We start from the raw sequence: 16,036 nt of genomic DNA on the forward strand, positions 1-16,036 counted from the left end.
CAGTTTAATTTAATCATTAATTTTACATCCTGACCTCATTCCCCATTTTCCCCTCCACCTCTCCTCCCATTCTGTCTTCCATTAATCCACTCCTCCTCCATCTCTGTATAGAAAGGTGCAGGCCTCCCGTGGGTATCAGCAAAGCCTGGCATATCACATTTTGGTAAGGCTAAGCACCTCCCCTTGTATTAAGGCTAGGCAAGGCAATCCAGTGTGAGGAATAAATAGGTTCCCAAGAGCCAGCCAAAGCGTTAGGGGTAGCGCCTGCTCCCACTGTCAGGAGTCCCACGAGTAGACCAACTTCCTTATAAAACCCAGGACCCTCTGCCCCAGAGTAGCACCATCCACAGTGGGCTGGTCCCTCCCACATCAGTCATTCCTCAATAAAATATTCCCCTGAGCATACCCACAGGTCACTCAGAAGGTGGCGGTTCCTCAGCTCAGGGACCCTCTTCCTAGGTGACTCTAGTTAGTAGTAAATTGATAAAAACTAAACAGCACATGTGGCTAGGACTTCCTGTACCCATGAAAAGATGAGAAAATTATGCCTTCCTGGGGTTTCTAAATATGAGTAGACAAGCCAGCCAGAGAGTGCTGACCAAGCAGATACTAAGGAAGGTTTGGAGCATTTTCAATGTTAAAAATTTAATTTAAAAGTAGACTTCGACTGCTTCTAGATGGAAAGATTGCCAGCTGCTCAGAATAAATGATCCAGCAGATCTTTCAGCTTTGGATTCTGCAAACCAGGGCTAGAACTCTCGTTATAGTCACAGAACCCCCAAGCCTGCGTGTCTGCAGGGTAGCCTCCATTTTGCCCAATTCTCAGATGCTGCTGCCATCTGGGTGGGCTTTAGGTTTGGGTTATCGAAAGGAAACCTCAGGCTGAGCTCATCTCTTTCCACTCCTGGGTTAGCCTGATGCCAGGTAACTGACGCTTTCAGTACTTGACGGAAAAATGCCAAGGGAAAGAGAGCCAGGTATACGACGTATGGCTTGAACACTGCTTAGGCCAGTGGGATTGTTAACTACATCAGGGCAGCAGAACTTCCTAGGCCTGTTGAGCAACATCTGGAAGGCAGAACCTGGAAAGCTGCTGGATTCTAGTGCCTCTGGTGCTGTATAGAAGGAACATTCAAAACTGACTCCTCCACCCACTCTGTAGAGGAAATCCAGGAGCCTCAAAAGGTCATGTGCCTTGCCAAATTTTTGCACTTTCCACCACTGTAGTGAGGGCTAAATTGTCAACTTGGTTTACAAGCTTCTTTAGTATCTCGCCCAGTTTCATGGTTGCCCACAACTCCCACACCTTTACTTAGCATGGCTCAATGACATAACTGTGCCAAAGACCCAGTATTCTTTTTGAGACGGTGGTGTTGAGATATGGACCAAACTGTCCTGGAACTCACTAGTTAGGCAAGGCTAGCCTCAGACTTTCCGTAATCCTCCTGCCTCAGCCTCTCAAGTGCTAGGATAACAGACACGCACCACCATACTGTGGATTATATTTTCTATACATCCACTGGATCCAGTCACACTGAGCTTTAGTGCATCCAGATCTTTCCACCAGCAGGGCGTTGGCACGTGTTCTCCTTGGAGCATGCCATCCACACCTACGCATACATAGTGCTATACTTGGCCGACTTCCCCAAAGCCTCAGTCTCAGCGTCAGCCCATCCACACCCCAGCAATCTGCACTAGCTCTTTCTGCTCCACACTCCCATTGCACCCTGTGCTTAAATCACCCTCTTACCTCACCTTATGGGAAAACTGATTTCATGTGTCTCGTCCCCAGGTTGTCATAGAAACAGGGTCCACACTTGTGTTATTCAGACCATAGCTCAATGCCTAGAATTCAGTGGATGTTTAAAAGACACTTGTGGGAAGGATGGATGGGTGTGTGGGTGAGTGAGTGGAGGGAGGGATGATGGATGGATGGACGGACGGACAGACGGATGGACGGACGGCAAACAAGAGAGTGAGAGCAACTGGCAAACGACATGATGCTAGGTTAAAAGGTGACAAGCCTAAGATGGGAACTCCTTCAGATAACACTTTAGCCACCACTCCTAGTATGTGCTGAGGTAGACAAAAATCTGAATGCAGCATAGCTTACTGAGAGCCTGTTCTCTAGCTTTGCTGCCACCTAGTTTTACCCACAAGATCCCAACTCACTTGTGAGACAGGAATCTTACAAACACCGTGCAGGTGTGTCATGTACCTGAGGGGTTATGGCTACTATTGCTGTGGTGTTCCTCCTTTGTCCTTCATAGCAGCTCCCCCACCCCGTGAGGCCCCCAGGCCGAGACAGCAACCCTGCCTGAGCCTTTTGCTTTAAGTGGTGTGGCACATTCACAGCAAAGTGTTCTCCGGCCCATGGGCTTCAGCTGTGTTTGCTCCTCTTGCTGGGCAGTGTTAGCTCTGGCTCACTGGTATTTCCCCATGTGTATGCAAAGGGAGCAGGACCACTCGAGCAAGTTTTTATGTGTGTTTCTGAAAATGGGTAACACATTGACATATCAAAGGAACCCAGGGCTGGAAGAGTTTGTTCCTGAGCTTGGAGCTCCTTCCTGTCTCCACCCATCACTACCCTTCTCTTAAAATTTTTTCTCTTGAGGTAGGGAGCGAGACATCTTTGTAGCCACACCTATATGTAAAAAAAAATGCCTCTGCCAAGTCTCACTGACTAGGGAACAGTTGATGGCAATTACGGGAATATTAGCAACACTAAGTTCTCTCTCAATAACAGTTTTTCTGACAGAAGCCAAGACATTTGAAATCTGGTTGTTGTTCCATCCACAATCATCCTGCCCCTAAATAATTCCCAGAGCTATATTGGGATTTGTCCAATAGCTGGTATCACATCAGTGCCATTTTATTCCCCCCCATATCCATATTCAAGCTGCTAGAAGGATGTTAATGCATGAATGTGACTCTGTGTGCTGGCTGTTAATTGTTGCATATCATGGGAAGGAGGAGTCATGATATCCATATGTCTTTAAAATTGCTTAGGAATTCTGTCACACCATCTCAGCTCCCAAAGAGATGGCTTCACGTTCTTCCTCCCACATGGATGTCCTCTGCTGTGATGGAGCCTCCCCTTGTGAGTCCTCAGCATTGCTTGTGTAGCTCCTAACTGTAGCTGAGCAGTCCCCAATAGAACCTAGTCACAGGAGAATTGAGCTGGATGACATTTGTAGGCTGGGGGTGGAGTTTGGTGATAAATCATTTGCCTGGCATATACAATTCCCTGGGTGTAATCCCAGTACCTCCCAAAAGAAAATGCATTTTTCTTTATAAAGAAATCTTGCATCATCATCATCATCATTATCTCTTTATGTGGTACTTGAAAATACAGTTTAGGGTGCCAATAAGATGGTGTAACCATTAAGAGACCTAAGCTTGGTTCCCAGAACCCATGCTAATTACCTCGAAACCACTGCAACTCCAGTTCTAGGGGGATCTGATGCCTCTGGCCTCCATAACATCTACACTTACTCACACATGCCTATATACAGAAACACAGTTGTACATATAATTAAAACAAATCTTTAAAGAGAAAATTCAGTTTATGTTTTTGGTATGTTTCAGATGTAACAATATACAGATTCGTTTGTAAGTTTTCAAGTCGCATGTTCCATAAAGGGAGGCAGACTACTTTAGAGGGCTTCCTACTGCCTTGGGAAACATACCCAATTCCGTACTCTGAAAGACACAGTGAGCCAAATACCCCTCTTTACTCCAGTGTTCTTGATAGCTGTGCTTGGAAATGAATGTCATCCATGGTTTTGAAGTAGGAAGTATTTTCTTGTTAAGCTTCCATTATCAAATAGCACATGGGTGTAAGGGCAGCATCTACTCCTGCACTCCCCACAGAGTTTTTCCCTGACTTGATTCAGGTTCACCTCCATGAACTCAGTCAGAGAACACAGTGATATCCAATAGCCTAATGCCGCAAACTTTCTTGTGGTTGTCTAGGAAGTTGAGGCCCTGAAGTAAGTCCCTCTGCTTCCTAAAAGGGCTCATCTCTTTGCTCTGGCCCCACTGACCTAATAAACATGCTGATCTAGCTAGCCAACAGCCATCCAGGGCACTGTTCTCTAAACTTACATTGGCCTCGAGGACTCCATTTCAGTCAATCAGTGCCTCTGGCCAGCTCACAGGTGACATTGGGGCGTCTCTAACTGACGCACAGATGATATAGGGTAAGCGTCTCTAACTGACTCACAGATGATACTGGGTAAGCAGCCCTACCTGGCTCACAGATGATACTGGGTAAGCATCCCTACCTGGCTCACAGGTGATGTGGGTTAAGCATCTGTAACTGGCTTACAAGTGATGCACAGCCAGAAGCCAGGCTGTAGAGCTGGAGGAAAGGAGGCGCAGGTTGCTGGCGGGCAGACATGATGACCAGGAAGGACTACAGGGAAGAGGGGCACCAGCTACCAAGTTACAGCCTTTCCTGTAGCTGGAACATTGGGCACGCATTTGCCCCACAACTTTCGCTTTTCTCATTTTTTTTACTGCTTTTGTGTGATTTGGGTCTAGAAGGAAAATGGTTAAGGGCCAGTTTTCTAAGAACTGGGAAGATTTTGTTATTTCTGGATCACATCGAATGCTAGTCATTTAAAATTGTTTTATTGGAGTGTAATTTACATGCCATAAAATTCACTAGCTTTAAGAGAACAGGTCAAGGATTTCTTGTAAATTCCTACGGTGAGGTTGGAAGCCCAGCATCCCAGGAGGCGCTGGTGATACCTGAAGCTCCTGACTGTATATGAATCATGCTGACTGTATGTGTTTAAGTACTGTTTCAATGAATAGCAATGCTGTTTAAAATCCTTTCTGCTTTCCATTGTTTTATTCCAAGGAAATAGGTTGCAGGCCATCTGTTTCATTACTTGTCAGTCTTCATTACTAAGTCTGTGTACTTCCTCTCTAAAATGAACTACATCTAGCTAGAATTAGGGATCATATGGGTTGCCATCTCTTCAGATAACACACCAAGAGTGTGCTTCTTGCCAGTTAAAAGGGGGTTTAAATACTTTATCTTAATTCAAGAGTCATATATCTGAACCCCCACTGTGTGCCAGGCAGTGTCCTTAATGAATCAAAAATGAATAAGTGAACCCTGGCTTCAACAGCCCATGACTCCTGAATGTGGCAAAAATACAAAGTAATAATTCTGTAACTGAGTCCACTGGAAAGTGTGGATGTTAGAATAGCAGGATAAACAAACGGTCTTCAATCGTATCATTCTTGTAGCCTATACGGAATGACATTCTTGCACTGAAAACTGTATTCCCTGACCTATCTGAACTCTGCAATCCAAGCACAGTCTCTCTTGAGGACTTGGCAAAGAAATACAAAACGCTGTAAGCTCATCTCAGTCAAAGGACAGCGTTTTAGGAATGATGTCTCCATACTGATACCCTGTTTGATGCTCAACATTTTAATGTGGGCTTAATCAGCAAACAGCTACCTGTTCTGTGTTAAGTATTTTGGGGTGTTAGATGGCATGCCTCTTTCAAGACTTTGAACACAAAGAACTAAAGCACAGGTTCAAAGATGTCTCTGGTAAATTTCTAAATTAAGGATGATTCATGCCAAAATATTCAGGACAAACAGTAAATGTTGTGAGGGATGGGGCTTGCTTCCCTAGTGCAAGAGTGCTGAAGGCCTCCACCCGTGCTCTGCAGGCAGGAAGATATGCCATAGAGTTAATGCTCACGCAAGCTCTCCCCACACATCATTGGAATGGGCTGCTATTTATTTAACTATTAATTTATCTTCCCAAATGTAGAGGAAGCAGATGCATGCAACCTTGGTAGAGATGTGTGGTTAGTAGTTCTGTCCTTCTGCTCATTCAAGTTTAAGCTTTCCCCGTTTGCGACAGGAAACCACGGCTCTTGATTTTCTAATGCTTTTTGGTGTGGTTATGAAATAAATCGTCATACTCGGCATGAAAACTGGGTATAAAGCAAAAAAGGCAAAAGCAGTGCTCTGATGCTAGCAGCTTCTTGGCTGCTGCTCAAAGTCCACGGTCTTCCTTGATTTCCCAGGTATCCCAGTTGAATATGATCCGATGCTTCTCCCATCCCCTCAAATGTTTCCCGGTCTGAGGAAGATGAGAGAAAGGTCTCATCACACCATCCTCTGCCTTCTTGCTGGAGGCCACCATGGGTTAGAACCCATATGTGCCCAGCAACCAATGGGGTGTTGTGGCTGTCCTTGCTAGATCTAATGTCCTTTGGTTTTGAATATTAGGCTGGCCAGAGAGCAATGTCAGTCCTCATGCCCCATGGCCGGCACCAAAGACAAGTAATTCAAATGACAACAGCTCTGCACTGAAAGGTGACAGTCTTAACCCCCTGCCATGACAGCTGCCTCACTTTCCAGCAGCCCTATCACTCTCCCTATAATCCTTTACTACTTTGAATTTGTGCATTAGCACTCGAATGCAGGGCTGTGGGGTGAGGAGTTATGCATGATCCTAGAATCACATTCTGGCTTGGTTTTCCTGGCTCACTGTCCTCACTCATGGGTCCCCTCATCAGACACCTCTAATGAGCTAATGAGCATGCATCCAGTATGCACATCTCTGTGTGATCCTTGAGACAATAAGCTGAAAATAGCAAAGTAGGAAAGCCCGCTGTGGTCTGCCGACTTTAAAAATACCGTTGTTCACCACATAAGGAACAGAGTGAGAGGGCCTCAGGAAGGGCAGGGCTTCTTAGCTGTCAAAAGAGGTCCTTTCAAGCTTGTGAGATCTGTTCTGGTTTGGGGCAGGGCCCTGAAGTGAGCATCTGCTGGACAGAAGATCTCATGTGTACTCACAGCTCTATCTCGGTTCCTTTGGTCATCACCCCCTCTCCCTTTGACCACAGGACATTAGAGGAAACGTCTGCCCCATTATTGTCAGAAATGGTTCCTGTGGTGTTCTTTTAAGTGCTGTGCAAATAATTTGCACCTGGCTTTCCTCGTAGTGGAGACCTGGGGGATCTGAGGGTTGCCTTGAAGTGCAATCACCTGCCTTAACTTCTGACTGCAGGGCTGTGATCACTCTCTGGACTGCAGGGCTGTGATGACACTCTGGGGACCTTCTCAGCCTATGCAAGAGATTAGGAGGAAGGGGAAGTACGTATGGAGCATGTGTATTTTCCCTGGAGATATCTTTATATTCTCTATCAAGAACTGAGATGAACTAATCCATCTGATCAGTCCTGCCCCATACAGTGTCCTCATATGACCTGCAACATGATGATCTGTGATTCTCTCCAGTCCGGGGATTGTGAGGGCTAAACGCGTAGAATCCAATTAAGGTTGCTTGTAGTCACCACCTATTCAGAGGACCATTCTAACTATAGTCTTGCCATTACTTGCTGTTCCTATGTGTACTAGCCTTATCACAACTCTTATGACATAATTGATTCTGTCATTACGAGGTAATGCACCTATTGGGTAGCCGGAGTAGAAACGGAGAGGTGAGCCTCGAGTATGAAGTGCTTCACTAACCGTCATAACAGTTTGGTGTCATTATGAAGACACAAAGATGGTTTATGTGACTCTCATCCCATTCTATCCTTTCACTCTAGCCGTTCTTGAGATTCCTTCCAGCCAGATGGCAAACACATTCCTCGCCGCTGCCCGCTACAAGGGTACCCTACTAGAGAGGCATTCTTTCATGCCTCTGACACCTCCACCTGTTGGAGATGGGCGGGGGCATGGATTATTGAGCCAGTGAGCTAGGTCCTCACATGGAATGGTTTATATGGAGGAGTCCATGCTTGTTTATAAATTGCTTGCAAGCAACCCTTCTTTTGAAAATTCTCTCCTCATCTGGAAGATACTTTGGCTGTCTAACCATGGTATTGGCAGAGTTAGGGCCGGTGCTTTGATGGAACAGCAGCAGAGGGAAGGGCCCCAGTGAGGCCGCAGAAGGGATTCCAAGCCTGCAAAGGGAAGGGAAGGCACTCCCAGGACCGTTTGCCTTTGGCAGGAAAAGGTTAAAAAAAGGCAATCACCGCAATGGCAGAGAGGCTGGGCATGGCATGACCTCCTCCGGGCCTGGTCTTTGAAGGATGAAAAGAGAAACCCCTGATTGCTCCTGACCCAGGGGACTTGATGGATCCCTCTAGCAGACACTGGAAAGCACCTCGCTGCTTCTGCCATTCAGTGTGATTTCTGAAATAGCCATGCCGTTTCCTGGTTGAGGCGAAAGGACAGGGTGTGGAATTTTGAGCAGTTTTGTGAGCTGTGACTGGAGGTGTCCCTACAGGTGGTACTTAGTTACTTAGAACATAGCCCCTTCTTCATGGACCCTCCAGTGACGGTTTGGGAGTATCAGCTGAGGAGACAGAGAATTCCCTAACTGTTAGAGACCAAGGGTCATGGGGTGCCTGAGCCCAGCATGGCAGAGGTGGTCCTTGAAAAGGTGCTTTTGTTCATGTTTCTCCTTCTTTCCCCAGAGCCTGCCAAGGCTGCCTCGGACCTGACTGCCTGGTTCAGCCTCTTTGCTGACCTCGACCCCTTATCAAATCCTGATGCTGTTGGGAAAACCGATAAAGAACATGAATTGCTCAATGCATGAGTCTGCAACCTGCAACAGGGAGCCCTCGGGCCACTCCGCAGCACCTCGTCCGGGGCTTGCAGAAGTCTAACTTGCTCAGTATGCTGTTTTAATATTTACGTGCCATTTTAATAAAATGAGAGGGTCAAGGCCCTGTTTCTATCGGTATAGCTATGTTCTCTTACTTGGTTTGTGTGATTTCTGTGTGCATTGGACAGTAGAGCAGCTAGCAGGCCGCCGCTTGCTCTGGCAGACACCCCGTCAGAAGTATTGCTGTGTCAGCGCACCATGGTGAAATCCAAGTCTAACTTACACACCTAAATGGGAACTTACACAATACATCCTCAGGGGCACCAGGAAACTAACCAAGTTTTGTGCTTGCTTGTGTCCCATCGCCCTCAGAAGGGGCTTCTGGAAGAGACCTCCATCCCGCCATACCACCTTCCGTTGAGCTCTGGGTGAAGCTCCATCCAGACAACCAAAGACACACAAAGTCTCCACCCACCGCGCTTGACTGTGGCCACGCTGGCAGAGGAGATGGATTTTTTTTTTTCTGCTTCGTGGACCTTTCTATGCTGTTTATTTGCACACCCTAATGTCTCCTTTCATCTCCTTCATAGCTGTATTCAAAACATGTATTCCAGTAGCCTCTTGTAGCATTGTTTTAACAGAAAATTTTAAACAGAAAACATTCTCCACACAAAACCCCAGTCATGGATTCTGTGTGGAGACCCAGTTGTACTAGGAGAGGCACTGTGAATGGTGGGGCCCACAGGTAGTTCTGAAGCTATTGACTAGACCCTGTATGTGCCCAGATAAGGCAGCCAGGATGTATGGGCTGCACAGGACTTTTGTAGGGCCAGGGAACAACAGTGGCAGCAGATTTACACGTGGACACATAATCAGCTCAGATACTCTTATCAATATCACAGCCCCTGCGGTTAGCACTCCCCCCACCTACGTCATGGTGACCTGCCAAGTGTCCCATACCATGGCAGTGCACTTAAGGGCCTGTGTGAGGTATGGAATGAGTGATGGATGGTCCAGGGAAAGTTTCTCTGTGCTAGGCCAGGCCAGTGGCCTTTTCTGGCCTCCATTGACCATCTCAGAGAAGGCTTTCTGGGCCACCTTCAGAAACACAGGAGCATCTCATGGAAGGACTTGACCACAGCTCTAAAAAAAATACTCTGAGGGCTGGAGACTGTTAGGGGTGCCTTCTTGGGGTAGCAATGGTAACTTTCTGGGAGCCTGCTGGACCTTAGCTCAGGTATCTTTCCTGACTTTGCTGCCCCATGCAAGCAATCAAGGGTTATCATTACTAGAATCTTCTCTAGCAGATTTCTAAGTTCCGCATCAATTCACTTTGAAGTTGTCAAGATGCACAATCAAAACCCCCACCGCACACTCCTCTAAACATAGGCATGCTTGCCATCTCCACAGTCCACCATCTCAGGGCCTGTTTGCTCTGTGGGACACCATGGTTACCCTACTCGTTCCTCAAGAGCTTCCTTGGAGCCCACCTCCACCACAAGAATGCCTCTAGGTACACCGTCAGCAAACCAAGAACTGAGCCTTACTGTCGTCCCTGACTGTCTGGTCCTGCCCTGCCTCTGCCTCTCTCATGTAGTCACGACAGGATGGTACCCTACCTGGCCCACTCAGGCCTGGGCTTTGGGCACACGCTGCAGCTGTTCGATGCTGCCACCCTAGAGATCAAGAGCCTATTTTCAAAATCTGCCTCCGAGCAACCTGCACCCTAAAGTCACTTTGGGGACAATGGATTAATGATGGCCGGATGAAGTTGCCCTACGTGGAGAGAGGACTAAGGGTCCTACTTTCAACCTGGGTCACACTTATTTGCGGCCACGAGGTCCCAGTGAGGAGCTGAGTCTGGAGGACCTGTGTGGCTCCATCCAGGCAGTGGGAGGGCAAGGGAGGTGGAGTTCTTCTGTTTTGAAACAGTCGGAGGCTGCATCTTCAGACCCACCAGTGAGGAGAGGACAGGGGATCATAGTATCTGGATAAGCTTTGCTACGAGGAAAGGGAAAGGGTCGCTCACGGAGGCATTTTTCTCCCTGAGATTTCTTTGTGAAAAGGAAAGAAAAGAAAGACTCCGTCTCCTTTCCCATCCCATCTGCAGTCCACTTGGGCAGCCTCTTGATCCCTCTTGAGAGGCTTGTTTGGATCCCGCTCACACAAAGGCCCTCAGCCTCCTCTCCCGTTCAAGGAGAAGCAGCTGCTGCTTGCTTGCCTTGTCAGTGGCCGGTGCACCGCCTGGCCAAGGGGGGTTCCTGTGGACCCCACCTCGGGGCCTCCCTAACTGTGACACTAACCCCGTCTCCGACGTGAAGAAGGCGGAGTGTCCTCATCCTCTTAGCCCACAGCCTCACTTCTCCATCTCCAGCCCGAGCCACAGGGAGATTGGAGCATAAGGGAGGGAGCAGCGTCTTCCTCTGGCTTCCTTTGGTTGCCCTCCTGTTGCTGATGGTTTCAGCATGACCCTGTGCATGACCGCTTTCCCCTCCTGGCCCCCCCCCCAGCGAATCGATGAAGAATACTCACACTGGGAGGAGGGGCTGGGAATGACACCATCAGTGCCTGCCTCCTTTCCCCAACTGACACGGAGTCACTCCCCTCAAAATGCAATTTTAGAAATGTCAGCTTGATTTTGAGTTCTGGGAATGTGAGAAAAGCACCCGTCGGCCTCAGAATTAGAAATCACGGATTTAGAAAGAACCAGCTTTTTTTGGGGGGGGGGGAGTTTTTGCCTGAGCAAATGTGTTCTGCTTGTAGCCAGCACCCCTGGGCATGAAGGAAAGGCAAACCCATTGTGTTTTAGCCAGTTTTTAATAGCTGGTGTGGGGCCAGAGCTGAGGGCTCTGAAGGTTCTTTGTGAGGCTGCCCACCTACCAGATGACACCTATCAGGATCCTCTTGCCTTATCCCCCTCCTGCAACCCCAGAAGTCAGTTTGAGTTCCCCTTTTAGGAGATGCTGCACCAAGACCCCACCCCACAGCCCGTCTCTGGCAAGGGCTCATGGTTAAATACTAACACTTTGATTTTTGCCAATATCAGAGCTGCACCTGGCTTTGTGATCAACTAGTGTCCCCCACAAAGGCCACAGTTAGTCCCCTGCTTCCTGCTTTCATCGGAGGCAGCTTCCTGGCCCTCTGACTGGCACTCTAAGTGCAGTGATGTAGGTAGGTCTCTTCAGCTTCGTTGGAACATAGATTCCAGCTTGGAGGCAAATCCAAATGACTGACCGCAGCTGCCAAGAATTCTGCATTGAGAAGGCTTCTAGTAAATGAACAATGTTTATGATAGGCGTGGGACACCCGGCACAACCTCAGACCTTGCCTTTCTTGGAGCTTTTAAAGTTAACTTTCTTTTTATCAAAAGGAACCAGTATTCTGAAACCCTCAGGGAGGGACATGTGTGATAAGAACAACAAAGTTCAGAGCCCAGTCATTACCAAAACCCATCCCAACTCAAACTGACTTAAACATCAAAGCTGTAAAAACAGCATTCAGGAGGTAGATGCAGGAGTTCAAGGTCATCCTTGGCTATATAGTCAGTTTGAGACAAGCCTAGATTAAATAAGGTCCTGTCTCAGTAAATAAATTAATGTTTTAGATATATGACAGGAGGCTTATTGCTCAGGTGAATATCAAATCTCTAAACGTCAGTCATAATTGGATCTGAGGGTTCATAATTGCAATCCCCTCTCTCCCTCTGCTCTGATTCCTCCATTTTTCAATCCGTCAGACATTTCTTAGCAAGAGATAAGATGGCCACCAGTATCTCTAGGCAAAGTTTTAGAATGTAACCTGTGTCCACTCTTGATTCACTGGGATTGAAGAATAGAAAATGGGCTGTTTGATAAGCTCCCCTGTTATGGGAACTCAATCTGCCTATAGCCTTGGGGCACCATCCCTAGGCCATAGTCTTGTCTGCTATGTGACAAGTGGCAACCAGGAGGGAGAGGCTCTTTCATTCTCTTGCTCTTGCTGGAGCTTGACATGGTGGGAGACCAAGCAGTTAAGAGACAGCACGCTTGGTGCTCCTGACCCCTGGGCAGAATGGCTGGACAAAGGCAGCAGGATCAATGGTGGTGTCTGCTTTGCCCTCTGTCTGTGAGTTTCTGTCTTTTCATTGCACCCTTTAATAAATTGGTTATTATACTTTTGTGGGTTCTCACTTCACCTGGTGTAATCGATCTCTCCTGATTTGTACCTCTGTGATCTAAATTTTTGTAGAACTATTTATATCTGAAATAATTAATAGATTCTCCTCTCTGTATTTTTTTTCAGGAGAAATTTGTAATCCCCAGTAAGGCAAAGCTTTCTTACTTCTTCAAATATTTTTTAAAGTGTCTACCATATAATGGTAAATTATAGATTGTGGGAAATGTACACAAATTATTTCCAATGTTTTTTTCTTTCCTTTTTTTTTAAGCAAAATATTGGCACAGGGTGAGGCTATTTAACATTCCCTGCAGGATGACCATCCATTGATATCTCTTAACCAGCTGAGAGCTGTTATAAGTAGGCACTGTGAAGTCAAATTTCCCCTATCTTTTTTCTTGTGAAAGTATAGTGATGAAACAGTCTTTCAAGTCAATAACTATTCAAGTCAATAGGCCATTCTTTAGGTAACAGAGAAGGCAAAGACATTCCAGGCTGTAGAGAACCCATTGGCTGGATTACTTTATTTATGGCACTCAGCATTCTCCATTTTCCAGATTTATTTTTAGTAACAAATACAGGAGAATTCCAGGGCTGGTAAGATTCTGCAATGTGTCCAGTGTCTAGCTGGTCCTGAACCAGATTTTCTAAAGCCTGTAATTTCTTTGATGTCAAAGGCCACTGCCAAACCCAGACAGGTTTGTCAGTTAACCATTTTAAGAGTAGGTCCATTAGTACCTCAGAAAGTTTGACAGTTGTTGTGCCCTGTTTTTGTACAGCCTGAATCGCATAATATTCTTCCAAGAAGCATGAGTTGGTTTATGGTCCATTTCTGAGACTGCAACAGATCATGACCCTTTAATTCACTACGACCTTAGCCATATATAGCCTCAGCCTTCATCTCTGTCCTTCTGGCCCTATGTATTCAGCCAGCCTCATGCTTTGTTTTACCTTAGATAGGGTGCCAATCCCTAGGAAATGAACATCTACCTCCTGCAGAGGCCAGTTTGGATGTCATGATTCTGGAGTACTAATAGTCACATCTGAACCTGTGTCTACTAATCCCTCAATTACAATGTTATTTATTTATTTGTGCTCTCTCAGCTTTGGTCTTTTGTCATTTATAGAAGTCTGGCAAAATATACATTTTATGGTTCCTCCTGGAATTTTTGATTCATCCTCCAAAGCTATACTATCATCCAGAGCAGTATGGTTTTTGGGGTTTTTTTGTTTGTTTTGTTTTGTTTTTTACATTAGGCACTGGATCCTCTATTTGTTCTGGGGAAGAGTTTCTTCTACAGTGACTGGGAATGACTGGACCATGTACAACTTGGGGGCCTGCAAGAGGCTCCCCCAAGGCATTTCCCAGTGGTAAAGTATTGCCTTGTTTGGCTCTTGTTGATTTGCATTCATTGGTCTAATATTGGCCTTTGCTGCATCTTCTGCATAATCCAGAAGTTTGGGGTCATTCCTAGAAAGAACATTCTTTCTAGGAATGCCTTGTCTACAATTCCTCTTCAGATGGCCTATGCTACCACAATTAAAACATTTGGCATTTTAAGGTCCCTTTAGGCCTTTGGAAATCACTTCTCCTATCCAGGCCTCATCTCTATAGTTAAGAGACTCAACATTGACTATGTGTAAGATCCATTTATCTATGAGTGTTTATCTGACCATTAAAGGCCCAGTTTTCTTTTTGCATTCTAAATTAGCATTTTCAAAAGCCAAAGATTCAATGAGTAATTGTCTAGTTTCTTGACCTGATACCCTTATATGTACAGCTTTAGATAATATTTGTAATATGTTACTGGAGTTCTTTTGGGCCCTGTATAACTTTAGTATATGACTCAATTCTTTTTCCTGGTTCGTGAATTCCATCCCAAGCATTCAAGGCTGCTGTGCGGCATAGGGACAAGATGTATCCATTGTATGAAGCCAGATTATTTACATCAACACTCCCCCCAGATAAATTGGGATGCTGCTACTAGAAGCAGACAGAATGGAGGCTGATCAGAGGAATGCACTAGACATTTTTCTCTGGTTTATTTACTGAAATGACTTCAAGGAGACACTGGTCTTCCAGAGTAGAGTGAATGGCAACAGGGCATGTAGAGAAGCCAGCAGCCCCAGTGACTTGTTAAGGCTCCTTGCCTTCAGTGACTGTAAGGTGTTGTGGAAGGATCAGAAACCCTCTGCATCTGACACACTTCTATCCAGATGAGGAAACTAGGGACCAAAGAGCCATCATTAAAATACTCAAAGTCAGTGGCATCCTGGGATTGGAACCTATGTGAGTGGATCCCAAGCCAGGGCTTCTTTTACATCCAAGTGTTTGCTAAAGATAGCAAGCGATAGGAAAGAATGCAAAGACAGTCAAAGTTCCTGTAAGAAACAATACTTACCCCCCTTACACATATTTCTTATTTTTCTTTTCAGAAGCCAGTTATTAAATATGCCCTTTAAGAAAGGATTAGGAAAGTGGTTTAGGGAAATAAACAAGAGTTTAGCTCTGAAACCAGCGCTAGGTTCTAGCCCTCTCTGATGAAAATAACAGTCCCCATCTAGTGGAGTTGCTACAAAGAGTGAAGACCTCCGTTCTAGAACGCTTCTGTGGTGACCTCAGCCCATAACAGTGCAGGACTATGGAAACAGGCCTCATCAAGGCTCTCTCAGTTCATGAGATGCTATTTATTAGTATGGGGGAAAGAGACTGTTCTTTTTTAGTTAACTTCCAGCAGTCTCACCCAGTTCCATTGTCTTTCTGCACTGCTTATCAGCTCATTCCTAAACATCAAAGGAACGGAAGGCAGATATGCCTGGAAAGTCTAGTGAAAATCTCAAGATGTGGCTCCATCAGTAGCAGCTAGTATAGCATGTACAAAGCCTGGAGTTTGATTGGGAGCACCACACTGAGTGTGCTTAGTGGAACATGCCGACAATCCCAAATCGGGGTAGAGACAGAGGATCAAGTTCAAGCTCATCCTCAGCTACACAGCAAGCTCAAAGCCAGCTGGCTAGAGGTCTTCCCCCTCACCACCCGTGTGTGTGTGTGTGTGTGTGTGTGTGTGTGTGTGTGTGTGTGTGTGTGTGTGTAGTGTTTTTAAAGGCAGTCTGATAATCAAGTGTTTGCTTGATTCCATTAATTGGTCAAGACTCTCTGTTGAGGCTAGGAGAAATGAAGAGTGTTCTCTGCTGGACCCAAAGGTATACAATGCTTGCCAATTTTAAAAGGTTCTTTTTAAATTTTTGTTTTTGTTTTTTAACAATGAATCACTCACTAACCAG

The 16,036-nt window shown here is 46.0% G+C and overlaps 1 protein-coding gene across 4 annotated transcripts in view; it reads left to right on the plus strand.

Annotated features, from left to right (window-relative positions):
* Ica1 (islet cell autoantigen 1) overlaps nt 1-8,734 on the plus strand; it is a 135,863-nt gene extending 127,129 nt beyond the window's left edge. For all 4 annotated transcript variants that reach the window (XM_013122683.3, XM_040728552.1, XM_013122682.3 and 1 more), the window contains exon 14: nt 8,466-8,734. In XM_013122683.3, coding sequence (XP_012978137.1) covers nt 8,466-8,587 — 122 coding nt within the window. In that variant the 3' untranslated portion in view covers nt 8,588-8,734. The remainder of the gene's footprint in view (nt 1-8,465) is intronic.
* The last annotated feature ends 7,302 nt before the right edge of the window (nt 8,735-16,036 follow it).

The sequence above is a fragment of the Mesocricetus auratus genome, unplaced genomic scaffold (genome assembly GCF_017639785.1).
Source record: "Mesocricetus auratus isolate SY011 unplaced genomic scaffold, BCM_Maur_2.0 Super-Scaffold_100019, whole genome shotgun sequence".
NCBI lineage: Eukaryota > Metazoa > Chordata > Mammalia > Rodentia > Cricetidae > Mesocricetus > Mesocricetus auratus.